The sequence below is a fragment of the Apis laboriosa genome, unplaced genomic scaffold (assembly GCF_014066325.1).
Source record: "Apis laboriosa isolate Shangri-la unplaced genomic scaffold, ASM1406632v1 scaffold85_cov150, whole genome shotgun sequence".
NCBI lineage: Eukaryota > Metazoa > Arthropoda > Insecta > Hymenoptera > Apidae > Apis > Apis laboriosa.
This window is the reverse complement of record NW_025224636.1, coordinates 296,782-314,429: the sequence shown is the minus strand read 5'-3', so window position 1 is coordinate 314,429 and position 17,648 is coordinate 296,782. Positions and strand designations below refer to the sequence as shown.

Below are 17,648 nucleotides of genomic sequence, written 5' to 3'. Positions count from 1 at the left end.
TTTTTTTTAATTTTGCAATCTTAACAATTTTCTTTCATCATAATTTAAGTCTTATAATTTAACCTTTCTCTTTATTTTTTAAAATCCATAATTAATCGAAGAAATTTTATCCATTTATAAACGATAAAAAAAAAATGAAGGATAGTGAAAAGTAGATGAACCAATCATTACGTATACCTTACTAAATTTATTTATAATTTCATTTTTTTTTATTCCATCTGAATTTAATAAAAATATTTATTTTTATATCAATTATTAATATTATATATATAAAAATCATACAAATAATATAATATATTTAAAATCAAAAATTATATAAATCATTAAAAAAATTATATTTTATTGATCTATTGCCTCTATTTCAAGAAATAGAGTCATAATATTACAAATAAATATTTATAAAAATTGATGATAAACATTGTATAATAATATTTTCTATATCATTGTTAAAAGAAAAAAATCTATCAAATAATGCTGCTTAATAGTATTTCAAATTGCATCACAATTTCATATCTTTTATTTAAAAGAAATTTTCATTCGATTTGAATTCATTATAGATTATTGACTTATTAGATTGCGGGAATCATCAGATCCAACAAAAAAAATGATGATTTCTACTCATGTATATAAGATAACGCACACCATGAAATATACCATACCATATATCACTATTTATTTTTTTTTTTATGAAAGTAAAAAGCATATAACAATCTCAAATATTTGTTTAAATCATGTTATTAAATATCATATCACGTATCGAGAGTTTTATATGAAACTTAACTGTAAAATACATTTTACAAGACATTAATAATCTCAATGATTATGAGTGTTATTATAAATGTGATTATTAATCTCAATCACAGCATGCTGTGTTTTGAGTAAAAATATGTGAGGTTGATTTAATTATTATAATTTATATTATTCAAAAATATATACAAAATTAAAAATTTGGAATAAAGTAAATGGAATGGATTTTCTAGAATTCTGTGTTGATGTTAAAAAAAAAAGATATAATTAAATTATTAGGATTTTCATTTACTTTATTCCTTTCTAGTGTTATTTATTGCAATAAAAAAGTAATTTTTTTTTATTAAGATAATCGTTTTTGATATTTAAGGGCTAAACTATTCAAAGGTACTTTCATTTTTGTAATACCAAGATCTATGGCATGGCCAGTCAAAGGGCAAGTTTGACAACGTTTCTTTTTGCCAATTGTATTAAAATTATTTTTTTCTTGATGAACGATATATCTAGGGAAATAATGTATTCGTTTTAGTTGCGTAGTAACGCAAGGTGGCATTGTTACAACCAAATCTTTCTTATGAATGTTTCTTGATCGTTCAGGAAATAATCTGTCATTTAAGAAATATTGTTCCAAGGAACCAGAAGATTTAGATGATACTAAAATATCACTAGATCCGTGCGTGTCAAAGTAATTTTTTTCACGAAATTTACTTAAATCTCTCATTTCTTTATCAGAAAGATGTTTCTGTTCAATTTCATCTAATGATTTTTTTAAAAATTTTTTTTCACATTTTTCTGAATCAGCATTATCCTTCTTTTCTAAATCATTTTTGGAATCTTTTGAATTTTCTTTCTGACATTGACATATTTTATCTTCTGTTTTTTTTATATTACATATACTAGGTACACAAGGTATAGAGGTTGAAGAAAGAGATTTTGATTTTTTTTTTAAAGATACTTGAATTCCTTTATCACTTTTTTCAGAACTTGAATATTTTTCATTGATTTTTGATCTTGTTAAATCATGAGTAATTTTATCTGTTTTCAATTGATCTATGCATTTATAAGTGTCTGGAATGTATGTATCTTTTTTGGTCATAAGTTCATGGTAACATTGTGATCTAGAACAGATTTGTGGACAATCACCTGCTGCTGATTGCAGCAGAGAAATTTTGCTTCTGACATTACGTAAAAATTGAGATTTGGGTGCATAATCTATCTTTTGAACTCTTCTCAATGTTTCACAACTAATGGGTGTAGATATAGTTGACTTGTCATAATTGTCTTCTATTACTATAGCAGGAAGAATATGACTTTTGCATTTTCTAGAAGAACATGATTTACTTTGTGTTTTTGTTGATTTTTGTTGTATTTTTTTTAATTCAGAGCAATAACATCCTTTTACTGGTTTCCTGCGAATGTCCAAACAGTGTTGATTGTTAGGATGATTTTTTGAAGATATTAATGTTTTCTTTGTTGTTGAAGCATTCGTTGTGTTGGGCATTGATGTAAGCGTTTGATTAGAGGTATTACAGAAATAATCTAAATGCAAAGCTCCACTCACTCCACTAGAATCATTTCTTAATTTCCAGGATTTATTATTTTTTTTGTAACATATGTTTGATGAATTTATTTTGCCAACATGATTTTTACAATCTTCTCTACATTTCCTATAAAAAAATGTATTGAAATTTATAAATTAATAAATATATTAATAATAAATATGAAATATAACATTAAATACTCACAAATTTTGGGAATATAATTTTTTAATTTCGTTTTTAACTTTCTTAGAATTCTTATCTACTTCTGCTAATAAAAATCTACTTCGTTTACGTAAATTATCTATTCGTTCGTTTAAAGTTTCACCCATATGATTACATGTTTAATAAATATTACCTATTAATTAAACAAAAATTTGTAATTAAATGTCCAAAGGCAAGTAAAATTATTTTTTAAGATTTTATTATTAAATTTGATAAGATATCTTTTGTACCATATTTAAAAATAAATTAATAAACAATAATAAATCAACAAAATCGAATAATGTTATTAAAAATTTTTAATTATATACATTTAAGTTCATTTTAATATTATTAACTATCTTTTCTTACATATTTAACTTTCCTAGATTATCAATATTATGTTTATTTTAGTTTTAAAATATCCCAAGATGTTTATTTTTATTTTATCAATTGAAGTTTATCAAGCGTCCAGTGTAAACAGAAAATAATTCAGGCTAGCCATCATAACAAAAATTATTTTTCTTTAGAAATTTGTCTTTAATTAAATAAAAATGATTTATTAATTTATCAAAACATATATATTTTTTTAAATTATATAGGAAAGGATATTTTTATATATTTTTAAAATATTTTAAAAATTATATTTATTCGGAGAAAAAATAAAAATAGAATTTTGGAAATAGTACTTTAATGTAGCCATGTTGGAACAACGCATAGGACGCGGCGTACGTTACAATGTACCGTCGCTTGACAAATATTTTTTAATTTAATTAGTCTTGTGTTTTTTTTTATCGATGTTTTGTTTCGATATTAGTCTATATTTCTATATAATGTGAGAAATATGAAATTAAAAAGATAGAAATAGCTATATTATTCATTCGTTGTATGTAAGAGATATTATAGGTTATAAACGCTCGCATGCTTTAATCACAAACGCGCGTACCTTTCGCGTTTATCTGTGGTAAAATGAATTTTTCTGGAAATAATATAATCCACGGTGCACTCCCACAATTTTCGGAGTTAACGTCTCGTTCAAGCACAGTTTCCACTTCGAAATTTACTAGTAGTGATAATACTCAAGTAGAACAAACAACTGTTTATACAACTGCTGCTGTATCGAATCAAACAAAATCAAGTTTATTGGTAAAATTTATTATTATTTTATTTTTATTTATAATATATTTATAATTTAATTTATCATTTTTTTAAAGATAAATTCAACGAATAAATATACGGGGCCAATATTAGCATGGCCAAATCCAAATACTTTGATGCAACTCTGTGAAAAGCAAGGCATTCAAACTATTAACATTCCTAATTACAATCAGAATAGTCCAATACTTAGTGTTCAGACAAATAATTTACCCGTAAGGATTATACCTAATATGTATTTACCATCAACTTCACAATCAGAAATTATAAAACAAGAATTAGAAACAAGAACTGAAAATGGAAAACAAATATCTACAATGGTATAGATTTTTTTTANTATAATATATTTATGTATTTTTATGTAATAAAAAATTAATATTTCAGCAAGATTCACAACTTCAACAACAAAGTGCTATGGCAGAATATTTTCAAAAATTACAAGCTACTACACTTCCATTAACATTACAACAGTTGATTAAATTACAAACAGAACAGGTGAAGAAAGAAAAGACTGAAGAGGAGAAAGTGGAGCACACGCAAAATAATATTCTTAACATTCCCAGTGTTCCAGTATTTAGAAATACTCATTTACAGAATGGGAATAATACCTTTATGAACTCAGATCAAATGCTAGTATCTATAAATCCGAATGATCTAAATGTTCAAATAGAAAACCAACAAGAAAACGAGAATACAGTGCAAACTATTAAAGTAGAACAACAAATACAAACAGACTCGCCAAAGACCGAGAAAAAAATGAAATTTCGAGCGAAAACCGGAGAAATCAAAATCAGTGTTGCTTTAGATGGTTCGACACTTTATTGTTGTCCAGAATGTAATTTAGCATTTCCGGATAAGACAGAAATTGAACAACATATACAAGCTCATATACAAGTATGTATTGTTTATTACATAAATAAACATGTATTAAATAAATATGAACTTTTTATCTTATAGGAACGCAAATATCAATGTAAAGAATGTGGTGCAATGTTAAAACGAAAGGAGCATCTCGATCAACATATGCGCGGTCATTCGGACGAAAGACCATTTAAATGTCCAGTATGTCAAAAAGCATTTAAGAGAAACGAACATTTAACAAGGCATTACGTGATTCATTCTGGCGATAAGAATTTTTCATGTTCAGTATGTCAAAAAGCCTTCTCTAGGAAGGATCACTTGAATAAACATACTCAAACACACTTAGGAATTAGGAGAAATAGAACAAAGAAAGATTCTTTTTTCATGGAACAAAAAGAATCTTTTGATAAAGCTTCTGAAATGTCTAAACAAGAAGTAAGTTTTATGCTGAAAGATGGTTTCATGAAACAAGAGCCTAATTTTCTCCAGTATATTCAACATCTTCAAAAGGATCAGAATCTGATCCACACATTCTCCTCATTTAAGGAACAAGCAATGAAAGAAACGAATATATTACAACAACAAGCAGTCAACATGAATGAAATTTTGCCTCAGAATACAAGGTACTTAATGCCGTCTTAGTCATAAATAAGTCCATCTAAATCCAAAGCAATAAAGGCTGTTCGTATGGGAGTGTGTGGTTAGCACAAAATAGAAAATTGATTAAATATATATTAGGAATTGCAACCTATTCTATAATTTGAAAATTGAAATTTTCGAAAAAAAAAAAAGATGAGAAAAAGACAGCACTAAGAGACTGAGGTGCAATTGATTAATCAATATCCATTAATAATAGATAATGATTTTCATAATAATTGATGTTTGAATGATTGAGTTCTAAGCTGATTAAATTTCAACTAAATTTTCAATGAATTTAAAATATAGCTATTTTTTTTCGTTTCACAAAGAAATATTAGTATTCAGTGAGCAGTACTTTATATTCATATTCTTAATGAACACATTATAAACTACAGTTAAGTTCCATTATTCATATGAAATAATATCATTTAATAGTAGTCCGCTACAAAGCCTGAGTGAGTCTAACAATAAGTTTAGATAAATTGAAATAAAAAAAATAATAATAATAACAATAATAATAATAACAATATACAAAACAAAAAGAGCAATCAATTTGCATTAGAGTACATCATTTATCTTATTTAAATTAGCTATAAAGAAAATAGTTTGTTTATTGATTCTAGTCTATGATCACAAAATATAAACTTGACATAAATCACTGAACTTGATTTTTTTTTTTTACTATGTTCGTAATGAAAGATTTTTTTTTTCTCTTTTTTTTTAAAAAAATTCGAGTTCAGTGTGCATATTTGTGTCCTAGAATGGAGTACATATAATAAAAATAATAAAAACAATGATAGCGTTGAAAAATACGCAATGCCAATTTGCCGTTAGGATAATTTCAAAGCGAATACGAACAAGTAATAGTATATACTGCCAATAAATATGGTTATAAAAATTTGTAGAATAATTCTGTATATAAGTACTATATACAAATTTTACCTGATGGAGACTCAGTAGGTATGTTGTTTAAAACTTGATCTCTGATTCGTCCGTGTTCATATTTACCATACCTATACATACGTATTTTAATTAAGCCATTTATTATTTACTATATAATTAATATATAGTAATATATATTATAATTCATCGTTTTTTCTTTTCAATTTTTTTCATATTCCAATTAGACAAACATATTTTTTATACATTTGATGTTTTTTAATAATGTTTTCAATGAAAAATGCCATTATGATCTTTTTTTTTACTTTTATTATTTTTTTAGATGAATTTTCTAAGATAAAAAAAAGAAATTTTTATTAAAAAATATAACTATATTTTTTAAGAATTTTTTTCTGTAATGTAGTTTACGTTGCAAATTATATATTAATTTTGATGCAAAAGTTTGAGAAGTGATATTAGAGGAAAGAAAGATTACTTTGCTCAATATTTTAAAGTGACTTGAAAATCTTTTTGTTTTTCTTCGTACCAAAGAATATTCGCGTTTAAATAACGAACGAAAAAAATATATTATTATTTGAATAACAATTTTTGATTCTTTTTTTTTTATTTTGTTTTTTATTTTAGATTCGAAGAAGTTCTTATTATTTTTTTACTTATTCACGAATGAATTTTATTAAAAATGAAACTTCTGTACTGTTCATTTCATAGAAATCAAATTTCCAAAGTAAAATTTTTATCGTATAATTTCTTATATTTACTCAGAAATTTCTTAAATAAAAATAATAAAAAAAAAATTGCTCAAAAGATAATTTTGATGAAAACAGTAAATTGTCAAAAATATAAACATTTATAAAATTGTTCTTCATTTATTTCTTAATTTTGGTAAAAAAGAACTTTTAAAAAACAAATCTATTATACTATTCTTTTTATTATTTGTAAAATTATTTTAAATATACATATATTTTATTTATAATTTTGAAAGTACAACTTTTTGACAATTTACTGTTTACTATGGAACATGCTTCTAAATATTTCCATATAAATTTTGGAACTTGCGATTACATTTAATTATGACCAACATCTTTAAAATGTCTGCTAGGCATACATAAGATTAGAATGAATGACTGCGGATGGCACTAAAAATATTCATACCGCATTGTAATAGAACCAAAGACTTTAAATATTCGTGAGAATAACAGTATTTTGTCTTTTCCTCCTGAACTTCTTTAAACTTCCTGTTTTACTTTGCCCTGGATAGGAACAGTTATATGATATCTTGAAAATTTTGATGGATTTCTTTTTAAGAATAATTATTGTAATTATCTTAATTTTCAAGGATTACTAGTATCGTATCACTATCCTGGGTTAAGGAAACAGTACTAATCTTTCCATTAAAGTTAATTAAATAGTACATAAGATATCAATGTCCACATTTTTGTGGCCATTTCTCGCGGACATTATAATACGTAAAATGATATGACGAAGGTGTTGAAATATTTTAACAATGGATTCGCGACAAGGTGTTACTCGATTAACGATTGTTATGTATAATATGATGATTGCCAAAAAAGAAAAGAAAAAAAAAAAGAAAAGAATGGATAAGAGGTAACACATGTATTTTTCAGACCAAGATATTTTTGAATAAAATAAATGTAAAGAAAAAATTTACTTGTATTATCTGTAAAACTTCATTTATTTCAATCACATTTATGAATTTTTATTTAAAAAAATGAAAAATTACAAGAAATTGATGAAAATCAATGAATTCTAATCAAATGGAATGTTGGATTAAAATAAATGCAGTTTTACCATGTTTCTATTATGTTTCAGATCCTGGGTTGAACACTTTACGTCACTTTTCATTTTATTCAATTATTTTTAATACAAACAAAAATCCAAAGTAATATAAAATATATATTTCTTACAATCAGCTAATACGTATTGCAGTATAATTGCTATAAATTGCTCTGGCTAACTTAGAATATACTCCATAAGTAATTCCCAGAAGTGATCCAAGCCAATCAACGAGATGACGACTAAATGTGACCGGAAACTGGAAACTGGTTCTCGGTGTAACGATTTCTACCTCTCGATCCTTATGATTTTCTACTTCGTCTTCCAATTCCAATGGTTCTAGAGGTTCTAAATGATCTAAAGGTTGAATATCATTCACCCATTCGTCGTTTGCCGCTAAATACATTCCCTTGGGTTGAGATTTCTTCGAATCTTCCTTATCCTTCGAATTTGATTGCATTCGATTAGACCAGATTACTTTAAGCGCTTCGACATCAGGGTCAGGTGTATCCTTGGCCAAAATTTTCTCCACGTTGCTCATGTTCTCTGGCTTTCGAAACACGAAGTTGTACGTGGCTCGCAATTTTCCGAATAATTTGTCCAAAGGCTTCGTATCGTTGTCAGATCGTTGTGGAGGATCGCTTGTTTCTTCTGGGATCGGGAAGAGTTTCGTTATTTGTGGCTTCGATTCCACTCTCAGGATAGAGAGCTGAAATACATTTTATTTGTTTTTTCTATCTTTTCTTCCTTTCAAAATTTGATCAATTAATTATGATATTGAAAATTAACATTTTTGGATTGTTTTTTAATTTATTTGCGATATTAATCGAAAATATTAATTAAATCTTTCATATTTTGGTTGGTGGAATTTTTTTAAAGAGATTATCAAGTGAATTAGATAATTTTCAAAAATTCTTTGAAATCATTTAGAAATTAATTTCTAAATTAAATTCTTTTGAAAAATTTCATATAAAAAAATTATTTAAATTATTTAACATTGTCACAAACAAAAAAATTTATTTATTGTATTTAATTTTCATTGTAATTAATCTTTTATGAATCAAATCGTTTTTTTAAATTGATATATACTTTATTTATATAATTATTTATAATAGAAACACATTTTTGTTCTTTAGTTTTATAAAAAAGATATATTAAAATTTGAAACCAATTTTATTGAAAATACGTAATTAACAATATAAGAGAATTTATTACCCCAAAGATAATTTCCATATGTTATAAATATGTTAATCACTATAATTTTTAAATAAATTAAAGTAAAGATAAATGAAAATATTACAAATTATACAAAATTTAATTAAAGGAACTTCTATTTCTTTGGATATTTAAAAAATACGTGTCATAATCAAGACAAGGATAAATAATTAATATTTACATAATACTTTATGTAATAATTAAATAATAAATAATTAATAAAATTTGCTATTATTAATTCGTTCACATTTTTCAATTTTAGAAAAAAAAAATCAATAATGATTTTTTAAATGATTTTCTCTTTCCCATTTTTGTTTTAATAACTAAACTAAATTTCTACTTACGCAAAAAAGACAAAATCCAAGAAATAAAATCTTCATGATGTTTCAACCCTAATTGTTCCTTTTCGACGATTTCTTTCTTCGAAGGCGAGGCAACGACTGAAGGATCCATTGATTTCAAAATTCATTTATACCGGTGTGCAATGCAAAGGCGTAGCGTCTCGATGCTTCTAATTCGATCAGTACCAACGACCCTATTGTTTTCTGTCCGCGCCGCTGACTCCTGGACAAACGATTGACGCGAGATTACCCAACAGAGATTGATATTCGAAGCACGTAATGTCGCTTCGTGGACTCTTTGCCAGCTCATATTGTTCGAGCAATAAACAATATTGTGCCACGGGTCAAGGTAGATGGGAAAATTCTCGAGATTTTCGCTTTGGTATAAATGGTGCCGAATAATAGTGATGGATTGTAAAAAATAAGATTGTTTGATGTTTGTACAGCGTTCAGATGTATTTGGATATTTTATTGGCAATGTTAATTTATTCTTTGCAATTAATTGATTCTATTATGTTTACAGGGATTTAAGATCAATATTTAGACTTGTTTAAGATCAAGTAGATTTGTATAATTAGATTATTCTTTTAATGGAAGTATAATTTTTACCAAGTGTGATTTTTATTAATTAATAATGATTAAAAAAATATTCTTTGAAATGAATAATAATGTATCAAATATTACAAACATGAATTTTACAAATACAATAATTAATTATATATTTAATGAATTAATATATGTTCATAAATTGAAAAAAAAGACTTTCAGTGATGCATGCTTGCAAAATGTTATAAATTCTTGAATTAATTGATTACATTTTGTTTTAGGTGTAATATATAGTGCAATTCTTTAGAATGATATTATCTCAAAAACTTTGTATGAGTCAATATCACAATGATGATGCATTATTAAAAAAAAATCAGTTGTGAATCAACTTCATTGTATTCAGAATTATTGAATCACTTTTAAATTCCTGTGGTTTTGAATGCTTTAGTCGAAGCTTTGAAAGAATGCTGTTCCAGGAATATTTGATTTATACTAATTATATTGAAATATGTCTGGAAAATACTTTATTAAATTTTCTTATTTCTGGAGGCAATTTTTTCTCCAATACTTTTTAAGGATATAATATTTAAAATAATTATTTTAAGATCATTTGAAAATTATTTAAATGATATTTAATGCTCAAAAAATATTTGAAAAAAATTTGAACTCAGTCAAGATTATTTCAAGTTTCAAGATTAATAAAAATAATTTTACAAGTATTAAGAATCATTTCAAAGACATTTGAAGATCATTTCAATGATATACTAGGTTAAATCACTTGAGATCATTCAAGAGTTTATATATAATCACATTAACATTAAAACAACAGATATCAGTGAATCGACCAATCCACTATGTATAAAAGTTTTATTGAATTATTAATTATACAGAAAGAAAATAATAATTTTATTTCCACCGTATATTATCAACGCTCGAAATCAACGTTGAAGAAAGTGTAATCTAAATTTCAACAGGTAATTCAAATAATTACTTAATTCTATTTAAAATTTTCAACAATTTCCAATTCCATCCATAATCCATAATTTAAAATTTTCAAATCAAAACAATATTATTATTATTATCACAGACGTTCCACTTTATTCGATCAAATCTCTACGCTACTGGAATATCAATTTTCCCTTCAAGATAACAAATCCTTAACCAAATCAACGTATCGAATTAATCGTGGACGCGTGTGAAATCGATTATATCTAATATCTAGGATTACGGGGAGTAACGCAAAGGCAACACGGCTCTTAGATCCTTGTTGAGCATGCTCGAAGGGTTGTCGAGATCTCGAACAGCCTGTGACGCCCTCATTCTCGCGTCTTCCCTCGTCAACTCGTTTCGTTCCAACACCTTGGAAAGAATCTTCTTCATCTGTGGCCCTATGCCACCCTCGGCAGAAGTTTCCAAAGTATTGAGAACTTCGTCGGAATATCCGGTATATTTGCCAAATCCCTGTTTTCTAGCATCCTTGCTCAACGAGTCGTAAAGATTTGCAAGTTGTTGAAGGGTGGCACTCGGTGGTACTTTGGAACGTCTTAGGTAGCTGGTCAAACTCGGCCTTGGAACTTGGGTCACCTTCTCCCCTAGACGTGTGAACCTGAAGAGAAATGGTTGGAAAGTAAAAAGCTAGTTGATAAAATACTTGATAAATTTTTGTTTTTTATCGATATTCTAATAATTTTTTTATTATAGTTCTTCTGTTCGTTTGTTCGATTTATCTTTTACCTTTCGTTATTTAATCTTTGGTTAGTTTACTTCATAGAAGAATTTCTTTATATCATCTTTGGTTTAATTTATTTGATACGTTTTTTGGGATTTTGTTATTTTTTTTTTTAATTATCGTAAAGGATATTTATTAATTTATTCGTGTTGGTTATTTAAATTTCATTTGATTTATTTGGAAAAATTGAAAATATTCAGTGTCGTTGCTGTTAAATTTACATTAATTAATTTAATTAAATCATTTTACTTTAATATTTCTCTATGGGATCTCTATTTTATGAAATGATCAATTATAAATTTTTTAATTTTAAAATAGCAGAAGAAAAACAGCATGTTTTATCGTTGAAATTTTGAAGATAATGGAGCAATTTCATTGAATACACACCTTTTAGTTTCATAACGAGTTGATATAACATTTATACTCGAAGTAATCATTGCTGTTTATGTATACATTTAGTTAGATAAAGTTTCTAACGAGACTCGAATCGATATCTCAATTGAATACTGAACAGTAATATTCTTGTTGCGGTTGGCTCACTTTACTATTTATCTACTTTGTATCAAGTTCGAAACATTAATGAGAATTTATTTCGCTTGTACATTATTGTAATAAATTCAAATATTATATCAAATTCAATCGAATTTAAATTTTCTATATTTATACAATAAAAAAATGATAAATAATATTATATACGAGATTTATAAAAATATCTGAATTATAAATTCAAATTAAATTAATTTATTCTCATGGCATAATTGATGATATTGATTATCTTTTTAAATTATTCCTTTTTTGCAGCTATGCATCTTCGTGAATGATTTTTCAATATTTAAACATTTTTATAAATAATTCAATTTTTTCCTAGAATATAATAATGTTATTTATTTTTACGTTTTTTAAGCTATCAATTTCTTTCTATAATTTCATTTTTCTACATTAAGAAGTTAATTAAAGAAACGTTATTTCTAAACGATCAAAGAAATTAAATAGAATATAAAAAAGTAATTTAAAATTAATGTCTAAGAATGTTTATAAGAAAAGTTTCCAGTAGTTAGAAAATATTTTGATATAGTATATAAGAAATGAATTTCTTGAATATATATTCCACTTATGTGTTCTATAAAATATATCCTATAATTAAAAACTAGACATTTATGAAAATTCTTATTTTCATGAATGCAATTAAAAAAAAAGATAAACCTAGATATAAATTTTAAATATTAATCTATTAAACATCCCAACAATTATTTTAATCAATTAATCTTTCTGCAAACGTATAGATCACGTTATCCAAACTCACATCAATCCCAGGCACAATAGATCTTCTGTCAAATCTTCCATATTCCCTCATTCTCGCAAAGGATAATCTTCCCGACAAAAACCTTACCTATTCTCGTCACTCTCCTCCTCGGCCCTCTCCATTTTCTCCATCGAAACTCCCACGATGCTCTTCGAATGCTCCTCGAACAATTCTTCATCGACGAATTTCGACGTGGTAGGTTTCAAGATCTCGTAGACACCTTGGACCACGCTGTCGATGGTCGGCTCTTTCTTCTTCTCGTCGTTCCCAATGATCGTTACTCGATCCGAATCTGGTGGATTAGCCAACGCTGTTGTCGTCACTTCCACCCTCGTATCGATCGAGGAAATCCATTCGTGATTTTCCTCGTCCGCTTCTTGATTCGTTTCTTCCACGGCATGCACCTCTTCCGGTTTCTCGTAATTCGTTTCCGGCGTCGCATAGTTCGTTTCTGGCGTTTCCTCGTTCAACTCTGGCGACTCTTCTACTCCCGTGTGATCTTCCGCCGATTCCACAGGTTTCGCCGTTGCGCCCTCCGCATTCGCGTTCCCCGATGTTCCTTCCTCCATTTTGTCCATTTTTGTTTCGCTCGGTTCCTTTTCATCCGCTACACTGTCGCTTAACATCTCCTCAACTTTGGAAGCGTCTTCGATTTTAGACCCTTCCACTTTCTCCGTCGATGTCTCGTCCACCTTCGCTTCTTCCGTTTCTTCCTCGATCTTGGACTCTTCCGGTTTGTTTCCCGGGCATTGTTGAGATGTTTGCTCCTCCTTGTTTCTCGACGAGTCTTCCGAGTCTTTGGATTCTTCCTCCTCCGCGTTCGACTCCTCTTGAGTTATTGTGACCGAGGTGGAAGCATCTTGAGGGGTTGTTTGTTGATCTTGATCCGGGAGGGTGATCGGCGAGGTCGAGGGATCTCCTGTGTTGGTCGAGCTGTGTATAATCTCTTCTGATTGGAGGAGTTTCAATTGCTCGACAGCGTGGAATATCACCTGTGCGACATAGAAACAGATTCCTTTGGTGGGATTACCATTGAGTAATCGGTAAGTGTACCGAATTTTTAAGATTATATTTTTAATTTAATATATGTTTTTTTTTTTTTAATTCTTTTAAAATTGAATTTTAGAATTTTTATAGATTGAACGAAGCTTTTTTTTTTTTTTTTTATAGAATTAACGATGATGCTCACTTGCATAGCTGCAGGAAGATAGGAATCCGAGTAAACTGGCTTCGAGAAGGCAGGTGGGTTTCTTAGAATTCCACAAAGAGTCTAAAACAAAAAGTTATAATTATCACAAATCATAATTTTAATTCTCTCGAAAATTTTTGTTGTTCTTTATAATTTTTATTTAGGAATATAGATACATTTGTGCTAGAAATCTTAACAATCGTTTTATTTTTGGTAAAATTTCAATAATGAGATAGTTAACAATTAATTAAATTATATGCACTTTTTCGTGAAATATATATTATTGATATAATGTTGTTAATTATTTTCTTTGTTATAGTGTACAAGATAACAGAGTAAATTATATCTTAATTTTGAAGGAAATATACAAGTCTCTTGAAGATATATGTACAATTTATAAGATTATATGCAGTGAATATTGCAGTAATATCAAAAAGCAAATAATATTATGATAAGTAAGTAAGATTTGTTCCTTCATTTATTTAATGCTTTCTTGCTTTAATTGCTTGCTTTATTTTATCTTTTAATATTATTTATAAAATACTATCAAATACTAATATCAAATATAAATACATATATTCACACATTACAGATTCAAATTTGGAACTAAATGAAAGTCTGAGACAGCAAAGAATTATTTAAAGAAAAGATTCGTGAATAAAAGGTTAAGAATCGCTGCTTTAAAGGATAATTAAAAGGAAGGAAAAGTTCTCGTGGCAGAAAATCGTCGGCCACGATTCTTGAGAACGGTAGAACGACACAAGGGGCGGCTTAAACTTTGGTGAAACTTCTCTCTGAGAGTTAATTAAAACTCGACCTTCTATCTATGTCAAAGTAAGTGGTAACTTTTTTCCCACCTTTTCATCAGAATTAAAGTGCAAGTTTTTGGAAAAGGAATTGAATTGTGCAACTAATGCGAATAAAATGGCTACTGAGACCTTTAAAGAGAACATCATAAGAGAACATAATTTTTGACAATTTGTGAAATTTAAATAATCGAAACAAACTTTAAATAATCAAGTAAAAAGTTTAATTATTTTATTAGAATATTATAACATTAATATCTGATACGATTTTTCTGAAAAAGCTATTCATTTTTTGAGAAATATTTATTTATTTATTTTTTGAAATTCATGAATGTTAAAATAAAAATTTGATATCAACTTGTTGTATATATTATGAAACATTTATTGTAATTCCAATGACAGGAATATTTGAGTCTATTGAGAAGTCTATTTAAAATATTAACAAATATTAATTTTCAGTATTATAAAGTTTTAATATGATATTTTTTATAATCCACATCAATAATTTTCTTCAATTCTTAGAATTTTATTTAATAATTACAAAATTTAGAAAAATAAATTTAAATAATTCTTAAATAATTCTAATAATTATATTATAAATTACATTAAGCATCTTAAGTCATTAAATGTATTTATTATTTGAATTGTGTTTAATATTTGAATTTTTGCATTGTTGCATTTTATCATATATCAATTAAACTAATTTTTCAATACGATAAATGATCCATCTTCAAGATAAAATAAAATTTTCTCTTCCAAATTCGAAAATTCATAATTATTATTCAACTAATTATAATATATATAATACTAAATAAGATGTTGAGATTTCTTCCTTTTCATTTTGAGTGAATAATTAAAAGTAATATAATTATTTCAAAATCTCTATAATCTCTTCACAATATAATTAAATAAAATCTGATTAATACTTTCGGTCGACAAAAATCATTCGATCTCCTCCTCTTTTGAACAAAATTACTTTCCAAACTTATTCACGTCGATTAACAACGATTCGCTATAAAATAATAAAATATCATCACCGAGATCATCTCACCTGTCGAGACAGCACGATCACCAAAAAACAATAAAAGATCTTCATATTTGCCTTTTCCAGATCTCTCTCTTCGAATAATCGCTATCTTTCCTTTTCTCTCTCTCTCTGGAAAGATCCTCTTCAACCTCTCGAACGTATCCCGAACACTAGAGAAACACTATTTCCAGTAAAAATGTCACCACTGCACCAGATCACAGGATCGCCATCATCAACTGATCCGGGGAAAAAATCCGACTAGTCCGCGTGAGAGCGTCGTTATATCGAAACTGAACGATCCAGACCGGTCCAGAGCGCTCGTTCCTTCGATTCGTCGATTTTCCTCGCGTGGATCAAGGTTCGCGGCCGAGCGTCGCCGAGGAACTGGTCTCGAAAAAGGCTGGTAACGGTTCCATCGGCGCGCACAGTACATTCTAAGCGTGAAAAGAGCAGAAGTGTTAATCAAGGAGGAAGAAACGAGAGGCCACGCAAGGGTTCGCGAACGCAGACGCGTGACACTTGAATTAAGTTGAGATCGGTATGCGGCTCGCGTGCGTGAACCGAGCTTGGTTTTCCGCTATGCAGCGTGGCCGAGCGTGGATTCGCTTCCTTTGGTTTCCGGTTCCAGGCGAACAGTGATACAATCGCGTTCCGCACGGTTCGGACATTAGGATGGGACGAAATAATAAAAATGATCGAAGAGAGATCGTGTCACGTATCAAAATTCGGATGATGTATGCATGTGCGTAGATTTAAGAAGAGTAAAGAACGAGGAAAGAAAAGAATTATTGATGAAAATTGTATGGAATTGGAACAGATATGTGATAGATTCGAGTTTGAGATGAGTAGAGTGAAAAAAAATATGTATGTATTTTATAATTATAAATATGCATAGATTTAAGAAGAGTAAAGAACGAGGAAAGAAAAGAATTATTGATGAAAATTGTATGGAATTGGAACAGATATGTGATGGATTCGAGTTTAAAGTGAGTAGAGGTAAGAGTGAAAAAAAATATGTATGTATTTTATAATTATAAATATGCGTAGATTTAAGAAGAGTAAAGAAAAGAGTAAAGAGAAAGAATGAGGAAAGAAAAGAATTATTGATGAAAATTGTATGTTGGAACAGATATGTAATAGATTCGAGTTTGAGGTGAGTAGAGTGAAAAAAAAAAAAAAATAAAATAAATATATACATATATGTAAATTTGAATTTATGGTGACTGGAAAGAAGAATAGAATGAAAAAAAAAAATTATTGAAGAAAATTATTGCTCCAATTGTAAGTTGTAAATAAATGTATATGTACAAATATATTCAAATATAAGTTTGAAGTGAATAAGAGTGGAATGATAAAATTTGTTCTAATCTTCTAGATTTGGTGTATAAATAATAGTTTTTATATAATTAATTTTTGAAATTGAATTTTTGAGATTGATTATGATCTTTTATCCTTTATTATTATATATATATATTATATTATTATATAATTGTAAATTAATTTTATTTTTATTTTATTTTTTCAGAAATTAATGTATAAGAAAGAATTTTGTTATTTAGTACAACAAGGATTGTTTTTCTCTTTTGGTTTATGGAAAAGAATTCGCATAATGGAAATTTTTGAATTTTGGATTTAGTTTTTTGCTACTATATAATAA

The 17,648-nt window shown here is 27.5% G+C and overlaps 4 protein-coding genes across 4 annotated transcripts; 1 reads left to right on the top strand and 3 right to left on the bottom strand.

Annotated features, from left to right (window-relative positions):
- Window positions 1–493: 493 nt before the first annotated feature.
- LOC122719591 lies at window positions 494–2,917 on the bottom strand. Its single transcript, XM_043945540.1, has 3 exons — window positions 2,859–2,917; window positions 2,493–2,643; window positions 494–2,414 (listed from the first exon to the last, which is right to left on the bottom strand). The coding sequence occupies exons 2-3, from the start codon at window positions 2,615–2,617 to the stop codon at window positions 1,091–1,093; spliced, it is 1,449 nt and encodes a 482-aa protein (XP_043801475.1). The 5' UTR covers window positions 2,618–2,643; window positions 2,859–2,917; the 3' UTR covers window positions 494–1,090.
- Window positions 2,918–3,235: 318 nt separating this feature from the next.
- LOC122719590 (gastrula zinc finger protein XlCGF48.2-like) lies at window positions 3,236–6,275 on the top strand. The gene is made up of 4 exons (XM_043945537.1): window positions 3,236–3,632; window positions 3,701–3,961; window positions 4,026–4,535; window positions 4,599–6,275. Exons 1-4 carry the CDS (start codon window positions 3,456–3,458, stop codon window positions 5,142–5,144), a joined length of 1,494 nt encoding a protein of 497 aa, XP_043801472.1. The 5' UTR covers window positions 3,236–3,455; the 3' UTR covers window positions 5,145–6,275.
- Window positions 6,276–7,892: 1,617 nt separating this feature from the next.
- Window positions 7,893–9,456, bottom strand: LOC122719594. The gene is made up of 2 exons (XM_043945543.1): window positions 9,395–9,456; window positions 7,893–8,544 (listed from the first exon to the last, which is right to left on the bottom strand). Exons 1-2 carry the CDS (start codon window positions 9,428–9,430, stop codon window positions 7,969–7,971), a joined length of 612 nt encoding a protein of 203 aa, XP_043801478.1. The 5' UTR covers window positions 9,431–9,456; the 3' UTR covers window positions 7,893–7,968.
- Window positions 9,457–10,793: 1,337 nt separating this feature from the next.
- Window positions 10,794–16,960, bottom strand: LOC122719589 (cilia- and flagella-associated protein 251). Its single transcript, XM_043945536.1, has 4 exons — window positions 16,016–16,960; window positions 14,159–14,239; window positions 13,057–13,961; window positions 10,794–11,543 (listed from the first exon to the last, which is right to left on the bottom strand). Exons 1-4 carry the CDS (start codon window positions 16,058–16,060, stop codon window positions 11,162–11,164), a joined length of 1,413 nt encoding a protein of 470 aa, XP_043801471.1. The 5' UTR covers window positions 16,061–16,960; the 3' UTR covers window positions 10,794–11,161.
- Window positions 16,961–17,648: the final 688 nt, after the last annotated feature.

What these genes read in the sequence shown, in the direction of transcription:
- LOC122719591 (XM_043945540.1), bottom strand. Translation starts at nt 2,617, where the DNA reads ATGGGTGAAACTTTAAACGAACGAATAGATAATTTACGTAAACGAAGT. An exon ending in AAATTATATTCCCAAAATTT is followed by an intron (nt 2,415 to 2,492) that starts GTGAGTATTTAA and finishes ATTTTTTTATAG; the next exon opens with GAAATGTAGAGAAGATTGTA.
- LOC122719590 (XM_043945537.1), top strand. Translation starts at nt 3,456, where the DNA reads ATGAATTTTTCTGGAAATAATATAATCCACGGTGCACTCCCACAATTT. An exon ending in GAAAACAAATATCTACAATG is followed by an intron (nt 3,962 to 4,025) that starts GTATAGATTTTT and finishes TTAATATTTCAG; the next exon opens with CAAGATTCACAACTTCAACA. An exon ending in ATATACAAGCTCATATACAA is followed by an intron (nt 4,536 to 4,598) that starts GTATGTATTGTT and finishes TTTATCTTATAG; the next exon opens with GAACGCAAATATCAATGTAA.
- LOC122719594 (XM_043945543.1), bottom strand. Translation starts at nt 9,430, where the DNA reads ATGAAGATTTTATTTCTTGGATTTTGTCTTTTTTGC. An exon ending in TTGGATTTTGTCTTTTTTGC is followed by an intron (nt 8,545 to 9,394) that starts GTAAGTAGAAAT and finishes AATGTATTTCAG; the next exon opens with CTCTCTATCCTGAGAGTGGA.
- LOC122719589 (XM_043945536.1), bottom strand. Translation starts at nt 16,060, where the DNA reads ATGAAGATCTTTTATTGTTTTTTGGTGATCGTGCTGTCTCGACAG. An exon ending in TGATCGTGCTGTCTCGACAG is followed by an intron (nt 14,240 to 16,015) that starts GTGAGATGATCT and finishes TTTTTGTTTTAG; the next exon opens with ACTCTTTGTGGAATTCTAAG. An exon ending in GAGGAGAGTGACGAGAATAG is followed by an intron (nt 11,544 to 13,056) that starts GTAAGGTTTTTG and finishes ATTTCTCTTCAG; the next exon opens with GTTCACACGTCTAGGGGAGA.